The sequence below is a fragment of the Phlebotomus argentipes genome, unplaced genomic scaffold (genome assembly GCF_947086385.1).
Source record: "Phlebotomus argentipes unplaced genomic scaffold, Phlebotomus argentipes genome assembly scaffold_4, whole genome shotgun sequence".
Classification (NCBI taxonomy): domain Eukaryota; kingdom Metazoa; phylum Arthropoda; class Insecta; order Diptera; family Psychodidae; genus Phlebotomus; species Phlebotomus argentipes.
The window spans coordinates 10854305-10869875 of NW_026776174.1; the positions used below are offsets into that span (position 1 = coordinate 10854305).

General features: G+C 39.9%; 2 protein-coding genes across 2 annotated transcripts; both read right to left on the bottom strand.

The window, feature by feature from the left end:
- Nucleotides 1-10095: 10095 nt before the first annotated feature.
- Nucleotides 10096-14221, bottom strand: LOC132258039 (ADP-ribosylation factor-like protein 8). Its single transcript, XM_059755141.1, has 4 exons — nucleotides 14079-14221; nucleotides 13651-13805; nucleotides 13428-13589; nucleotides 10096-11521 (listed from the first exon to the last, which is right to left on the bottom strand). Exons 1-4 carry the CDS (start codon nucleotides 14199-14201, stop codon nucleotides 11401-11403), a joined length of 561 nt encoding a protein of 186 aa, XP_059611124.1. The 5' UTR covers nucleotides 14202-14221; the 3' UTR covers nucleotides 10096-11400.
- A 139-nt stretch (nucleotides 14222-14360) lies between these two features.
- Nucleotides 14361-15466, bottom strand: LOC132258037 (pre-mRNA-splicing factor ISY1 homolog). The gene is made up of 3 exons (XM_059755140.1): nucleotides 15319-15466; nucleotides 15224-15246; nucleotides 14361-15155 (listed from the first exon to the last, which is right to left on the bottom strand). The coding sequence occupies exons 1-3, from the start codon at nucleotides 15319-15321 to the stop codon at nucleotides 14387-14389; spliced, it is 795 nt and encodes a 264-aa protein (XP_059611123.1). The 5' UTR covers nucleotides 15322-15466; the 3' UTR covers nucleotides 14361-14386.
- Nucleotides 15467-15571: the final 105 nt, after the last annotated feature.

Consider the following 15571-nt stretch of genomic DNA (forward strand, 5'->3'; position numbering starts at 1 on the left):
ATCTTAACAGAGAAACTGCCAACTGAGTCTGATTTTTAGACAAACTTAGGGAGAAAAATTTTGAGAAATTTGCAGCAATTTTACTACAAACGCTTTTTATTTGAAGGACACAATGTTCAGGACTCAAAATCGTACGTGAAATCTTGATTTTGATAGATCTTTCTGGATTTATTCCCTGTGAAAAAAAAGCGTTGACAAATCTCTCCATGAAATAATATTTTCATACACTTCTCTTATTAATCGTTACAATTTTTTTCCACGATAAAATACAGAACGATTAAACGTGGTAGAAGCAGAAATGTTCTTATCCACGATGTGCATGCATGAAATATAATTGTAACACATTTCCACTACATTCCATTATGTTTGACCGACAGCAACTCCATTAGCATAATTTCCACCCATTGCAGTATAACAGAAAAATACTCCCTCGCATGTACTTGACCTCTCTTCTCTCACTCACAGAATTAATACATTGGCGGAGTGAAAAGAGGTGTACAGTTGTGGTACGATGAATTTTCTTTCTCTGCGCTCTCTTAAGAATATAAATTTAGAAGAAAAATAATAAAATTTGTTGGAATAATAAATAAGTTTCAAAAAATTATATACCACACGAATATTACTCCTCTTCGTCGTCTTCTCATTTCATTTGCTCACCAGAGAGACGAACACACAACAATGGAGTGGAAGTATGTTTTCCATTATTTCAGATATATTTTCTTATCTAAATCTTCATACTTGGCTGACTCGGACTCCAAGTGTGTTTTAATTACCTCACATAAACTCCCGCCAAACGAGTGAGAAGGAATACCGGATTTCTCATTTTGAGTGAAGTAATGTACTTTATGTACTGGCGAACCTCACTTTTCTGACTCTCTTAGAGGGACATTTGTTCTGTCAAATTCTACAAATTTCTCGAAATGTTGCCGCATATTTTTCGACCAGAGGGGAGGAATGTCGAAAAAATATGACTGTGGCAGATTGAGAGGGAAGCTTTAGGGGCAAAATATCCTCCAATTGCCAGAGACAAACCGTGAAAATTCTATGCCAAGATTTTATGCTAATCGCCATTGTACAGTAACAATTTTATTGTGTGTTAATAATAATTTTCACATAATTATATCAAAAAGTGTAGCCCGAGATAAATAGCCACTCTCGCGACTTGACAGACTGATGGACATATCATGAATGTCTTGAGCATTTATCTGGCTAGAAAATTTGAGAGAGCTTTGCGCAGAGATTATCATTAAATGGAAAATATTCTGCACTTCGAATAGGTAATTTTTTCGATTGACCCAATTCTGCTGTCTGGCTTTGATGGACAACGAGAGAGGAAGTGCGGCATTTCCTCTACGGTTTCTGAATGTTTCGCAATTTTCAGATGGAATAATTAATAAGAAGAAAAAGCCGAGAAGAGGCGCAATGAGAAGGTGAATCGAAATGAGGGGTATTTGAACCTCCCGCAAGCGAACAACACACGGAAAATATAACGACTTATTAATAATTAATTAACTCGTATGCAAATTAAACGCACTCACATCGGCACAGAGTTTAGCACCCAAGGACGTGGCGTACGAAGTTTGCGGTGGAAGTCACTTATGAAAATTGTAGTGTGTGTCGTAATAACAGAGAATTGTGCTTTTCCCTATAAGTCCAATTATTCTCCCCTGTTGAATGTGGGTCAGAGAAATCATCGGAAAGATCGCTCAATTGCCCTCTAATGTATTCCTCTCCACGACGCACCCCACATTCGCAGCCCCGCACGTTAATTTTCCACTTTGCATAAACACATGTAGACAGGACATAAGAAGTTGCCAATTAAAGATACAAATAATTTATTAGTGAATTTATTGCAGACTCAACGCACCGACCGTTTGCACCTCCGCCAACAACAAAGTATTCACCTGCTGCCCGGCGACTCCACACATGACGGGGCGCGTCCTCTGGGCCTCCCGCTCGCACCCCGAATTTTGGCGTATATGACGCGAAATAATTACAAAGTCTAATTGCACCGCTGCCCTTTTAATAACACGATAAAAGCCGCGCGCTTGTGTGGGGCAAAAACCTTCATCGAGTCCCTCGAAATGCTAAGTCGAGGAAATTTGGCCACAAGTCCTCGACTGAACATGGCAGAGAGTTAACACCCCATGGAGTTACACTGTCAGCTGCACAGGCGATAATTTCTCCAAGGCATGATCATGCTTAGTATGCGCATCATTGCGACGAGGGTGGCTTTTCGAGCTCACCGGCGAAACCGTCAGTCGAGTGAAATTCAAAAGAACCATCGACGCTTCTATCATCATTTGTCGTATCTCAGGCAGATGGAGAGTTAAGAGAGACCTTCAATTAGTTTCTTTGTCTGAAAACAAGATTCAGTAAATTCGAGACATTCGCAAGTTAAGACGCATTAAAACAGAAGAAGTTAAAATTTAAGTAGAGGAATTTGGTACGAAAATTTTAGTATCGATTTTTGAAAGATGAAATGTAGCAAGTAAGCTCTATTTGGCCTTTTGCTCGGAAATGATGCTTTTTGTGCAAAACTTCCCCACTGTCGGGTAATTTCGGACGATTTTGCAAAATTTTAAAATTGTTTTTAGCATTCTGCCCCGCTCTCCTGTACTCAATTTTATCTAATTTACTCCGACGATCTTGAAAGTGGTTTCCTCAGATCTTGTAATTGTTGTTAGTGCGAGTCTTAAGAAATCTACAATTCAATTTTGACCATATTTTGTAATCTTTTCGTGCCTTGAGAGTCAAGTTTAGATGTCAATCGAGAATAAAACGATGATCAACAAGTTCTGCGCTGCATCGAAATGCAGATAAGTTACTGTGTGCTCAAACTGACGATATTTCCGTACAGAATTCACTCCAGTGACTGCTCAAGTCTTTCAGCCATCGAGATCTTCATTAAGACAAAACCGGAGGAATTGCTACGATCGAAGCACTCTTCAAAAATATACTAATTACATTTGTTGTATAATCATATTGAAATTTATTGCACATCTCTGAAATACTCGGAATTCTTCGCTGCTGTAACTTTGCGAGAGAAGCGGAAAGCAAGCGCCGAAAAGAACAGAATCCGTGAGTTATGAATAAAATATGAATTTGATGATCCAAACTGCGGTTGTTCAATTGTCAATGGCAGAGAGGAGCTTTTGTGTGTTTTCACTTTCGTGCCTCGACTCTTTGCCGCTTGCATTGCCAATGAGACTCCCAGAGTGCTTTTGGCACGATGATTTTTCCCATTCTCATTACTCTGGCCTCTTGCTCCTCATCTTGGACTCCGGCAAAGATTGCATTAAAAGTACTTTGACAACAATTTATCGGCCAATGAGGCTCTGTGTGCTCCGCCTTTAGCCAATCGTTGGGCTCTCGCGAACCACGTTTACACCTACACGTCGTCATGGCAACTTGTTTAAACCACGTTTTCCCGCGAAATGCATTCTTAATTCAGCGCTCAATGCATTTCGCCTTGACTGACTGTGCAAATACATAATTGCACTCTCTGCATTTATCCACATTATATAAAATTCTTCACACTTTCCACTGAGAAAATTGCCTTCCAAGAAAATACACACACAAAACACCAAAACTCGCCTATTAGCAAAGATCAGCCAATCAATCAAGCCAGTATTTTTTTTTCTCTTCTTAATGAATAAAATATCTTCTTCACGTTCAAATTTAATTGACAGATCTGAAAGTTCAATATCAATGCGAGTATTCTTTCGTCAATCGTCACACCGACAAATTTATGCTTCTGTCAATATAATAAACACATCACCTATCCATTAATAATTGACAATCGCGTCTATTGATGGTGAATTGAATGCAAATTCTTGGTATTTACGTGTATTCAAAGCCTTCCTCACTGGATCAAATGCTTCATTGCTAATTCGTTCCCAATAATAATTCTATATAGATGAGCAGATGTGGAAGAAAAATCCCTTATTGGCTATTTTCCGTGTGAATTCTTGATGGGGAAAATGAATATATCAACCAGAGATCGCCATAAATAAGTAACTATGCATATATTTCACGCGTCTACACCAGCAAAAGCGACGAAAGGGACATTCATGAAGTCCACTTGGTATAATACATTTTAATTTACACGAAATGTTTGAAATTCTATCAGATTATTCACACCTTTCTTAGGTGCACCACTTATTCGTATACCTCTTGGACATCGCGGACTAGCGAATATATATATACGTACATTTATTTTCGAAAGAAGAAGTCTGAATCACCACTTTTCTCCTTCGCATTTATTCCATTCCATCCCAGACTGCATTTGCACATACAAAACGATGAAGATTTGTAGATTGAACACCCAGAGAAAAACAACTGTGATTTTCTTGGAAACAGTCCTAAGTTCACTGAATCATTGATTGATAAAATGCTTAGAAATTACAGCAATTCTTACCACAATTTTTTTCCATTTGTAGAGGGTGAAAAAAGAAATATTGAGTTTGTGCCAAAAAATATTGTTGTTCCGTTCTTAAGGATTCGTCGTAGTTCTCATTAAAATCCACTGGAAATACGACACTAATTAATTAGTGACTTCTCATTCTCTCTTCTCTCTCTCTCTGTCTCTCTCTCCGGGATACAATATGAATTGGGAATTGAAGGCAGAAAGACGAAGATTACCAGCCTTCGTCCTCCTTTACCTGCGACTCCGTTGCCCAATCTCCTTCCATGTGGGATTTATGCATCTCGTTTTGTCCGCACGGGAAAATAAGGGGCCCTCCTGAATCACCGTCATTCGAGCCTGAACAAAAGGCGCAGCCTGACAGCGAACTGGGCGACATACGCTTTTGTCTTGGGCAATTGAGCTCAGTGTGGTCCTATCACTTTGTCTCACGATCTTATTTATTTATTAAAGAAAGCCATGTTGTGGGTGAAAAATCGATTTGCCTCCACATTCCATCAATTCAGTGACGGAGAGCATTTGGCACATTGATTTTCCCCCCATCGCGCGATGTTCTCTGTTAATTATCATGAGTGTTGACCTTCCATATATGTGCTGCCTAATGACACAGAAAAAGAGGTGATTCCAATTTACCAAATGATAAATTCATTGGAAAACCGTGAAGAGGAGACAAGTTATAAATAAATTGAGAAAATAAGGAGTACACACGGAGAGAGAACCCGAAAAGTATTTGAATTAATTAAATCCCCAGCGTACACGACAGCGATCCACCTTCTTCTTGGTGTGACAACATTTTTTCCTCATGTCTCCCCACTTGAGATATGCTGCATCTTGAGCGAGTAGCTGCTGTTCTATACACAACAATCTACACAACATTCACGACACATTGTCCATTTGGCCATTGCGAGTAAAGTGGACACGGTGTTGAGGACGCAGCAACACTGTTTCGTTCGCGCAGAGGAAAAACGTGAAGGACTGAAAAATGTATTCAATTCCAAGTATCAAAGAGACGTGTTTAATAGTGTTTCTGGTTAATTGGCCACAACATACACTTCATCAAAAAGGATGGAGAGCAAAAAGAGCTGCGCGATTCCTCAAGCCATGGCCAAATTATGTTTGTTCTGGTTATATGCCAAGAAGATTAAGTTGCTGATATTGATAAATCCACAAATATTCACGTTCAATTTGATCTTGAAGGTAGAATGTCGCTGACAATCATCGGAGTTCTTTGGGACAACATCATGTTGGTCTCAAATAAAGATTTATGCAATTAAGAGGCTGAATTTGGCACACTTTGGAAGGTGGTACGACTTGTCATGTGGCAATCGTAAGATATTCAATAGACAGTCTCAAGAAAATCTTAAGAACATCCTCGAATTACAGCATATCTCTGTTTATTAGCTTGAGTCGCATTGTATATTCTGTGTAAATCGTATGAACACTGCGTATTCCAGGAAAGTATGGCAGTGATGCATAATTTCCTTTAAGTTATATACTTCGGGTGAGCAACACACATTAACTATTTTCTCTAATTTCCTTATCGATAACTCTAATTTTCGTGTTTGATCACAGAAATGAACTTTAAATGATATTCCAATCTACAATTGACCACCAAAAAACCTCACATAACAGCTTGTAAAGCCTCTGAAATCCCACTGTACGAATTAATGCGGGAGGAAGTGAGGAATCCAGAAGGAATACTGATTAGTCGTATCGCCATCATGCGAGCTATCAACACTCATAATGTCAATATTCATTGCAAAATGTTATTATTTATTTAATGTCTTTTTTCCGCCTCTGTATTTGTCCCCCACTTGTGCAGGGCATTAATAAAATGTACACACATTCGCTGGTGCACACAGGCAAGTGCACATGGACAGGTTGGGCGAATAAATTCAGCAAAGACTTTTACATATGTCGGCGTTTTGGCAAAAACAATTACACACGACCGATTGTGAATATTAAAATTGGCGGTTAAATGCATAGAGAGAAAAGGCGTCGTGCGGAAAAAATTAATGCAAGACAATTTCCTTCTGGTGGTGCACATCAAAGGCAGATTCTTTTGGGGCCGAAGAGCAAATAACGTGAAGAGTTGCGCGTGAGAAAATACTAAGCATTTCGCCAATGGTTCGCGAGTCAGACGAAAATCAATTAAGCGTCAATTAATTTAGCAGGTGCCAATAAATTGTACTGACTTGATGTCTGGATGTGTTTTCACAAGTCGACGCGTTCCAGGAACTAATATATCTTATCTTGCGCACTCTCAAATATCAGCGAGAGTCGTAAAACATAAATTATATTTAAAATTCAACTCAGATTTGCACATTTTTTCTCCGCGCGACTCGCGCAATGAAACTTCGCGAGTGGAGCGAAATCTTCTCCTGGGTGACGCGGAGGAACTTCTCATCTCACTGGAGAGTCTGATCCACTAACCAATGACTGAATTGGGTGGCACAGAGCGAGAGGAGCAGAAGAAAAATTTCGTTATGCCTTCCAAGAATTCATGGGCGACGACACAAAAGGAATATATAATTGGACCAAAACAACAAAGCCAAGAGACTATTTGGTGAACGCATATCTCACACTGAGTGAGAATGTCCTTTGAATGCTAATAGGCGTCTTTCCTGGGTGGTTTCCTCGTGTGCAGACGCAACAATGTCAAATCAATATGCAAATGGACAACTTCTGCCAATGGAGCAATTCTTCATTTGAAGCTGCTGCGCCTCGAGGGCAAAATGACCGGTTTTCCATGTGAAAATCATACACACAATTTCAGGTTCGTCGCTTTTCCACGTTGAAATCTTTCGTGCACAGACGAGATAACCAATCGCAATCTCGATGCGGGACTAGAGCTTAATATCCGGGACCCTCCGCACAGATTTCCGATCATCACAAATGCATTAGATGTATTTAAAAACACATGAAAATTCCTGCCAGTGGCTTTGAATACCAAATAGGACATTCTTCTCTCGCCCAGAGACACTTTTACAGACTTAGGCAATCAAGCCACAGTGCCTGAGATCATAATTCAATTTCAACAATTGTCCACTGACAAATTTCTACTACAACCGCGGAATCATCAATTGCCACTTAGCATATGAGCATTTCAAATAATTGTGCACTTCTTACAATTTCGAACTACTGTCTTACGCGGCGTGTGACGAACGAAATCCTGGAGGAATAATAAACACCGTGAAAATCCTGGGTGATCAACATGAACACTGACACTCATAGTGTAGCAAGAATATTTGTGATAACAGACCAGCCTCAAGGGGGAGATAATATAAGCAGAAGTGGTGTACAGTTTAGTGGAAGTGTTCAAAATTAACAATATTCCTTTAAATCCTTCTTTCACAGACGAATCATCCCAGTTCTTAGGATTGCTTCTTATTCTTGCGTAGAAACAATCACAATAATCCTTTTCTAGGTTATGTAACGAATCAAGGACAGATTTAGCGAATAATTCGCAGTCAAGCACATCAATTCATGTGCTAATGTTGGAGAGATCGCTATTCATTGGTAGAATTAAACGTTTTCATGGAATAAACATTGCTATTCTGAAGCTTTGATGCCAAGAAACACTGCAAATTATGCTAAGTTCGATCATAACCTCAAAAATGGTAATTTTGACTTAGAAAATGTTCATTTAGAAAACTTTCTCCACCATTTTGACTCTGAATCAGCAATTTCGAGTTGATTGGCAAATCACAAGAGATGATTTTGTGATCTAGAAAGCTTCCAAACAGGAGTCTTTAAAGATCTATTAGTGAAATTTTTAGGTTATGGTTCAAAAAGATGACCAAAAAAACGATTTTGAGTCGATTCTGACGAAAATATCGAATGGATACTTAATAGATTCGGAATTGTTAAGAAATGATGTACAGATTTAAGGCATATTATCTTCCCCTTGAGCGGCGCACATAAAATGATCAACATTTTTATGACACATAGAATTACGAGAGAGTTAAATTCCTAAAATTGTGCTTTATTGTCTTTTGTGTGCGGTTTTGGCTGAAAGAATACAGAAGAAAAAACCACCGCAAATCCTCTCGCTCTACGTGGACGTATTTTGATGTTTTTCCACAATTTTCACTTCTTGCGCTGCAGTGCAAGAGTTCATTCCGGGCGGAAGATATGACTTATTGTGACCGTCACGTGGCTGATGAAGTTACAACCGCTTCGGGAGTGATTTATTTCATGGGTAAGAGCCATTCATTGATATTTCGCTGTGGCGCGATAAAGGAAGACCAGCAGAGATTCAATCGCACACCTTAAATCCACACTTTTGATTCAATTTGAGAAGCTCATCTCGCCCATGAGTCTCACAATCGACACATCAGACAGCCAATTAAATCTCTAAATGTGCCTCCTCACCCCAAAGTAATTTGGCCATACTTTCTGCCCATCACACCTCGCGCATCGCCGCGATCATCAGGCAACAATACATCATCTCATCCATTTAGCCCTCATGTCACTACCAGCGGTGATTGATTGATGATCGATGATTGCCAGAAAAGTGGATCATTTGCATCGTAATAGCTAGAACGAAACGCTATTACTGGCCGAAAAGGCCTCGCCAGAATCATGCCCGACTGACACTTTACAAGACTATCCGGTGTGAATTATTAATTGTGCCCCATTTTTTCCACCCCCCATAAATATTTGTTATTCCGCATATGGAGAAGGAAATGATTGGCGAGAAGCGCACTATCGGACGCCTTAACAGTCTCTAAGATCAATCTTCAAATAGGTGTGAATTTCTGTCTTATTTACTCTCGTGCGCTTTTTCGGGAGGGAAAGGAGGAAAGTCCGTTAAAAAAAGGCATTTATGATTAATTATTTGGCTGAAATTTTAACGATACCACCAATAGTTGTTGGCAGATGATTAATAGTATCTCAGAGTAAATAATTACTGTATATTCCATTTCATTCAAAATACAGTTTCGATCTAAAGCTCAGGTAGACCATATCTCGACTGCGCGCGTAAACACAAAATCGCCACTCAAAATTCCAGCTGCCAAGCACAAAAATGCTCCATCCGCAATAGAATGATGCGATAATCGATCGATAGCATTTCATCGGCCAGAAATAAGAGAATTAAGGTTAAGAGAATTGATTAATCCGATCAGAAGAATCTGATAAAGATATCTGAGAATTCAAGACCTATTGAAAATACAACCAGGATTCATTTGAGATTCTTTTAATAGTCTTAATTAAGCACAATTGAGAAGAAAATCCTTTGAACTAAATAGAGAAAGTCCTGACTAGACAGTGTGATTTAACGAGCAACAGCAGAATCTTCAAGGTGAATTATGAGAGAAATTTATGACTTTTATCATGAGAATCTGTGAGCTAATTGACACGAAATCATCTGAAAATCGTCAAAAGAAGGCAATAAATCAGGTGAAGAAAATCTTGGATACAAAAGCATCAAAATTGAGCAGAATAAGGTGATATTTTCTCATTAAATTCAGTTGAAACTCAAAATTTCTATCAAGGATTCAATTTTCCAAGGGATATTCGAAAACGCAACTTATTGTTTGTCTTTCCTCAAAGCCGAAGTGAAAGAAAAACAATAAGCGAATCACCGAAATTTGCCAAATCGATTGTCTGTCATAATTTGCCAAAAGGAGAAAATCAAGCAATGAATTCAAAGCACAAAATCAGTGTTCGTTTAAAAAGTTTTATTTCTGTCAATCTATTTTAATGCCTTTCATATTATCTTGCACATAGTTGTAAGTTGAAAATTTTGGTTTACTTTCCTTTAATAGTTTATATATGCTATATAATATTTATAGGTTTTTTTTTCTTGCTTTTATTCATGCCCAATAACAAACATTGTAATAATAGTTGTAATTTTCAATAAGAGGAAAGCCACAAAGTCTATGTATCGCCTTATTAACACTTTCTATAAAAACTCACACGAACTTCTCTGTGCAAAGTGTGAATTGGTTCTTCTAATCACAATTCAGGAGAAAAGAAAACTTCGCGCTCACATTTTTTTGTTGCTGTTTTCATGTCACCCACAAGATAATGAAGATCTTGCGCTCACTCTCACGTCGCTCTATAGAAAATGTTAATTACAATTCATATCATTTCACAATTTATCCACATAATCACCTATATAAACAAGATTACTTTCATATACAAAAAGAATTAATCTTGCGCTTGCATGTAAGATATCTTTATCTATTTTCATATTCGTTCTTAATCTATCCTTTTCATACTTCTTCTTCTTTTTCATTTGAGTTTGTAAAATAATGGTAAGTTTTCCATCTCCTGTTCACACTTTTCTCCTCCGTTCTCAACTTCTTTTGCATGTATTTACATTCTCTCTCTCTATAAACTTCAGTTGATGCTTACAAAGTAACAATTAAATAAAAAAAAATCCTATTATCTCGAGAGTTTTTTGTGGAAAGCAATGCGTTATCGCTAGAATTTTCTCCAATACCGTTTTTCCAAATCACCAGTCTTTAATAGAATTTTATCAAATCTGTCACTTCAACACTTCCGCTGAAATCTTCTGCCAGTGACTGAAAAAGTGTGAAAAATGTTCAACTGAGGAAGAATTGCATTCAATATAGTAATGTTTGTGTAAAGCAAGAAGAACATTTTTGTGCTGCTTCAATTAAAAAACAAATCATTTACGTCCTCACGCTAATCGCTGTAAAGTCGATATCACTACAAAAATATGGGCATTTGGGTTACAAATTAAGATCAACAACTAAATTGGAATAAAAACATAAATATAGATTCTGCACAAAAAATCTCTCAAAGTTCCCACGTGATCGTTTTTTTTTTCTCTCCTTCAACACCTCAAATGGAATCGCCTTGAATATTCTTCTAGACGTTTTATTCTGTGAAAATATTCCACTTCACCTCTGACTCTTCACCACTTTCTTCTCTCTAACCCTCTTTGCACGCCGCGAGATCCTTCCTCTCATTTCAAAATTATTCACTACACACACTATCGCCTAACGGCTTTGACTTTTCGAATGGGCGATGAGCCATTGCAGAGTTATATCGATATTATCCTTCTCTTTGCACGAAATACTATAGCAGCAGATCTCTCGGTCCTGGATGGTGGCCAAATTCCTGCAAGAGAACAGCGAAAGGATTACCACAATTGCTGAACACACTTCAATTAATGCTTTTTCGCAGTTCTGTTTAGAAACTGCTTTTTTCAACCCTTAATTGATCAGTGAAATCATTAAATGATGGAACTATATTCGTTCTAATGTGCAAAAAACCTAGTCAAAGTCAAAATTATCATTTTTAAATTAACGCAAACTAGTTTAGGATATGAAATCGCTTCGTAATTTGCATAATTTTCCCTCAAACTCGTTCTTATCATCCATTAAATTCATAATATTGCTCAGTTCTCTCAATTGTAATTATTTTCTCACTTACACTGTGCAACACTTTTCTGCCCTTTTTTTGAGGTGTGGATTTTCTGATTCCTTGAGTCACCAGCTTTTCAACGGTACCTTCCTTTTTTCTCTAGACCCTCAAGTTTTCCTTTTAGAGCCTATTTTCCATTTTCCACTATTTTCACCCACTTTGCCGCACTTATGTGCTCATATCTCGCCCAATTTTCCACGGATTTTCCTCAAATTAGGCTCAAATGATAGCTATTGAAATTACCTACTACTTTGTAAAACATTGTGAGTGTTTTAGATCACTCCTTGTTGGTCAAAAATGATCTTTTGTGAACCACTAGGTAAAAAATTCACCGGGTTTTTTACCACTTTTTTCTAAATATCTCCGAAACGAAGAAACTTTTATGTTGGATTATTTTTCCTATGTGTAGAGCACTTCAGGGGATGCATTTCCTCCATACATGCCGAAGTGATATTTCTTCTCTATCTGCCGGAAAAACGAGGTTTTTCCTCGACAAATTTCGCTTTTTTATGCTACGCGCACCCGCTAAAAAACTGAAAGAAGGTACATTTTGCTGTATACGCATTCATTTAGATAATGATAATGCTTAGATGTTAAAATAAAAGAGAAAAAAGGCCAATATCTCGACTTTTTAGCTATTTTACGTGAATTTTTTGTGTTTTTTATAGACTTGTTGTCAATAAAACCAGGAGTGATCTAAAACACTCACAATGTTCTACAAAGTAGTAGGTAATTTCAATAGCTATCATTTGAGCCTAATTTGAGGAAAATCCGTGGAAAATTGGGCGAGATATGAGCACATAAGTGCGGCAAAGTGGGTGAAAATAGTGGAAAATGGAAAATAGGCTCTAAAAGGAAAACTTGAGGGTCTAGAGAAAAAAGGAAGGTACCGTTGAAAAGCTGGTGACTCAAGGAATCAGAAAATCCACACCTCAAAAAAAGGGCAGAAAAAAGTGTCATTTTTGTTGCCTAGTGTTATTGAAACGATTACTATTAATTTAATTAATTTTCTGTGCATTTTGTTTCGCATTGTTAAAATTAATGCGTGTAATTTTATTTCAGAATTCTCTTGTCAAGAAAACATTGGATTTTTCAAGAAATTGCCAGAAACATGCTTAATATTTTAACATTTTCACGAAATTTGAAAGTTGGAATTCAATCTGGCGAGCCAAATTCTTCTTCAGATCAATTTTTTCTGAGAATAATGATTAAAATATGACCTTTTATATACAGAATTTAACACAAAATTCTGTTTAAGCGTGTATAAGTTAAAAAGTGCCGAAAGAATATCCATTTAGAACCAACATTCTCCTTCAATTCCATCAAAAGTCGACTTTCGGTCACACGCGGTCTTTTTAAGATAAATGAGATTTATCACGTTTTTTTGCTGATTTGCCGCATTAAGTTCTAACCAAAAAATCAATAAGACGTAAAGTATGAAAAGTCTTCGCGACACCCGTCGAATTAAAGATACTTTGCAGAGGGTGAAAAAAATCAATGAAATTGCACATAAACGGGAAAATCGGGATGACAAAAGTCTATCTTCAGCTCTGAATTCAGTCCCCGTGGCGAATTAGGGACGCATTTCCTGTCCACTCACATTCTGTCAATCAGTCCAGGCTCGTCCAGGGCGCCGGGAATGTCGCGCTTGTTGCCCAGCACCAGCACCGGGATGCCCGTGAGCTGCGGCTTGTCCAGCAGCGAGTGCAGCTCGTTCCGGGAGGCTTCCATCTTGTCCAGGTCCGCGGCGTCCACCATGTAACTGCAAAGGCGAGCGCATGAGCCCCTTTTCCTCTGACCCTCTCACGCAATGCGATACTCACACGATGGCGTTCACTCCGCGACAGTAGCGCTCCCACATGGAGCGGAACCTGGGCTGGCCGCCGATGTCCCACACCTTGATCGTCACGTTGCCCTTCGTGATCTTGCGCATGTTGAAGCCCACCGTGGGAATCATGTCCTCGCTGAACTGCCCGGACTGCAAAGGGAGACAAGAGGTGTGCGTGAATCACTGCCGAGACGCGTCAGCTGTTGCGATATCTCTGTGTGCTCTCCGGAGCCGCGCTATCAGCGCCAGCTGATAAAGGCTGGCCGTCGAGCTGGAGAAACCTCTCCGATCAATATGAGACAACTCCAGCTGGCCGCGTTATCGCGGACAAATCTGCCCGCTTTGTGGCAGACCGTGAGTCACCCCAGCGCGCCCGGAGCGCCTTTGTCAGCGACGCAACGCGAAAAGGCATGGAAAACTCACTGCGATGATGTTGACGAAGGTTGTCTTTCCGGAATACTGAAGTCCCACGAGCGTGAGCTCCATTTCCTCCTTCCAGAACAGACTCTTGAACCAGTCAAGTATCCGATTGATGATGGCCAACATTTTGCACACGATCTACGCACTTTTCACCGCTCACGATGGTCCCCAAGTGGAAAATACAGAGGATATTTTTCGCCACAAAACGCCCAAACAACAAAAATATCACTGTCTTCTGCCAAGGTTGCCAATATTGCCCAATGGAAATTCACCACTTGCCGCTCACTTCGCGTCTTTATTTCACCCCCCATTCAAATCCCGTACTTTTCCAGCAACTCCTGCTTCTTCTTCCTCAGCAGCGCCGCCTCGATGTCCTTCTGCGTGGGCACCGGCACGTGGGCGGTGAAGCGAGGGCCCAGGAGCCCCATGGGATCCTCACTCGAGGCCTGCTTGGCGGCATCATCGGCATCAGCTTCCGCAGGGTAAATGTCGTCCTCCTCGTCCTCCACGACAGTCTCTCCGCGCGCCTGCCGCTCCTTCCACTCAGTCACTGCCTGCTGAATAGCCAATCTCTCTGCCTTCTCCTCCAGCGGCAGCAGAATCCCATCATCATCGTCTCTGTAGCCATAATAATCCGCATCGATGTCCCTCATGAGCTCCGCGCGCGTCTTCCTGGGCGGCGGTGGCGGTTCCTGCTCAAACAACTCACGCACACCAGGCAGATCCTTCGCTGCGCCGAAGTACTTGTATCCACGGTTGCCAGGCACTTCCCTGCCCTCGGAGTCGAACATCTTCGGCCCATAGCGACGATAGTGGGGCCCCCCGAGGGCCGAGATCTGATTCTCCCAGTGGCGCTTCTCGCGCAGCAGCTTGTTAATCTCGTCATTGAGATCTCGTATTCGGAACTCGCCCAGACCGGCATTCTGAATCTGCGCCACTTTCTTCGAGATCTCCCTGATTATCTCCAGCCGCCACTTCTCGCACTTGGACAAATCCGTGCACTCTGACGCCAGATAAGGTCTCCTGTCCTTGTCGCCACTCTCCGCCTCCTTGGCAGCCCTCCAGCGAGCCAAAGTGGTCCTGAAAGTGAAAATCCCTCGTAAACAAACCACGAATTCTAACCTCACTGGCAGAACTTCTCTACTTACATCGCCTTTTCCGCATTTCTCGCCTGGAATAACAATTAGAAGAAAGGAATGTTAGTTTATACAACCAATATTAGCGGAATATGATGTTCTCTTACCATTTTTACAGGAGTTTTTGACGAAAATTCCACAGAAACGATAAACTCCGTAAGAAAACGTAAACAAAGTGGTGAATTCGCGCCTCCCCTCTGGTGGCTGGATAAAGAAGATAACTTTTCCGCATCATTAAAGACGGTATGAATGTATTGTTTTCTATGGTTCAGCTCAGTTTAATTAGTTTATTGTGAGTGACAAATTCATTTCAAAGTCTTCCTAAGAAATTGAATCGCCGATCAGTGTGTAATTGTCTAT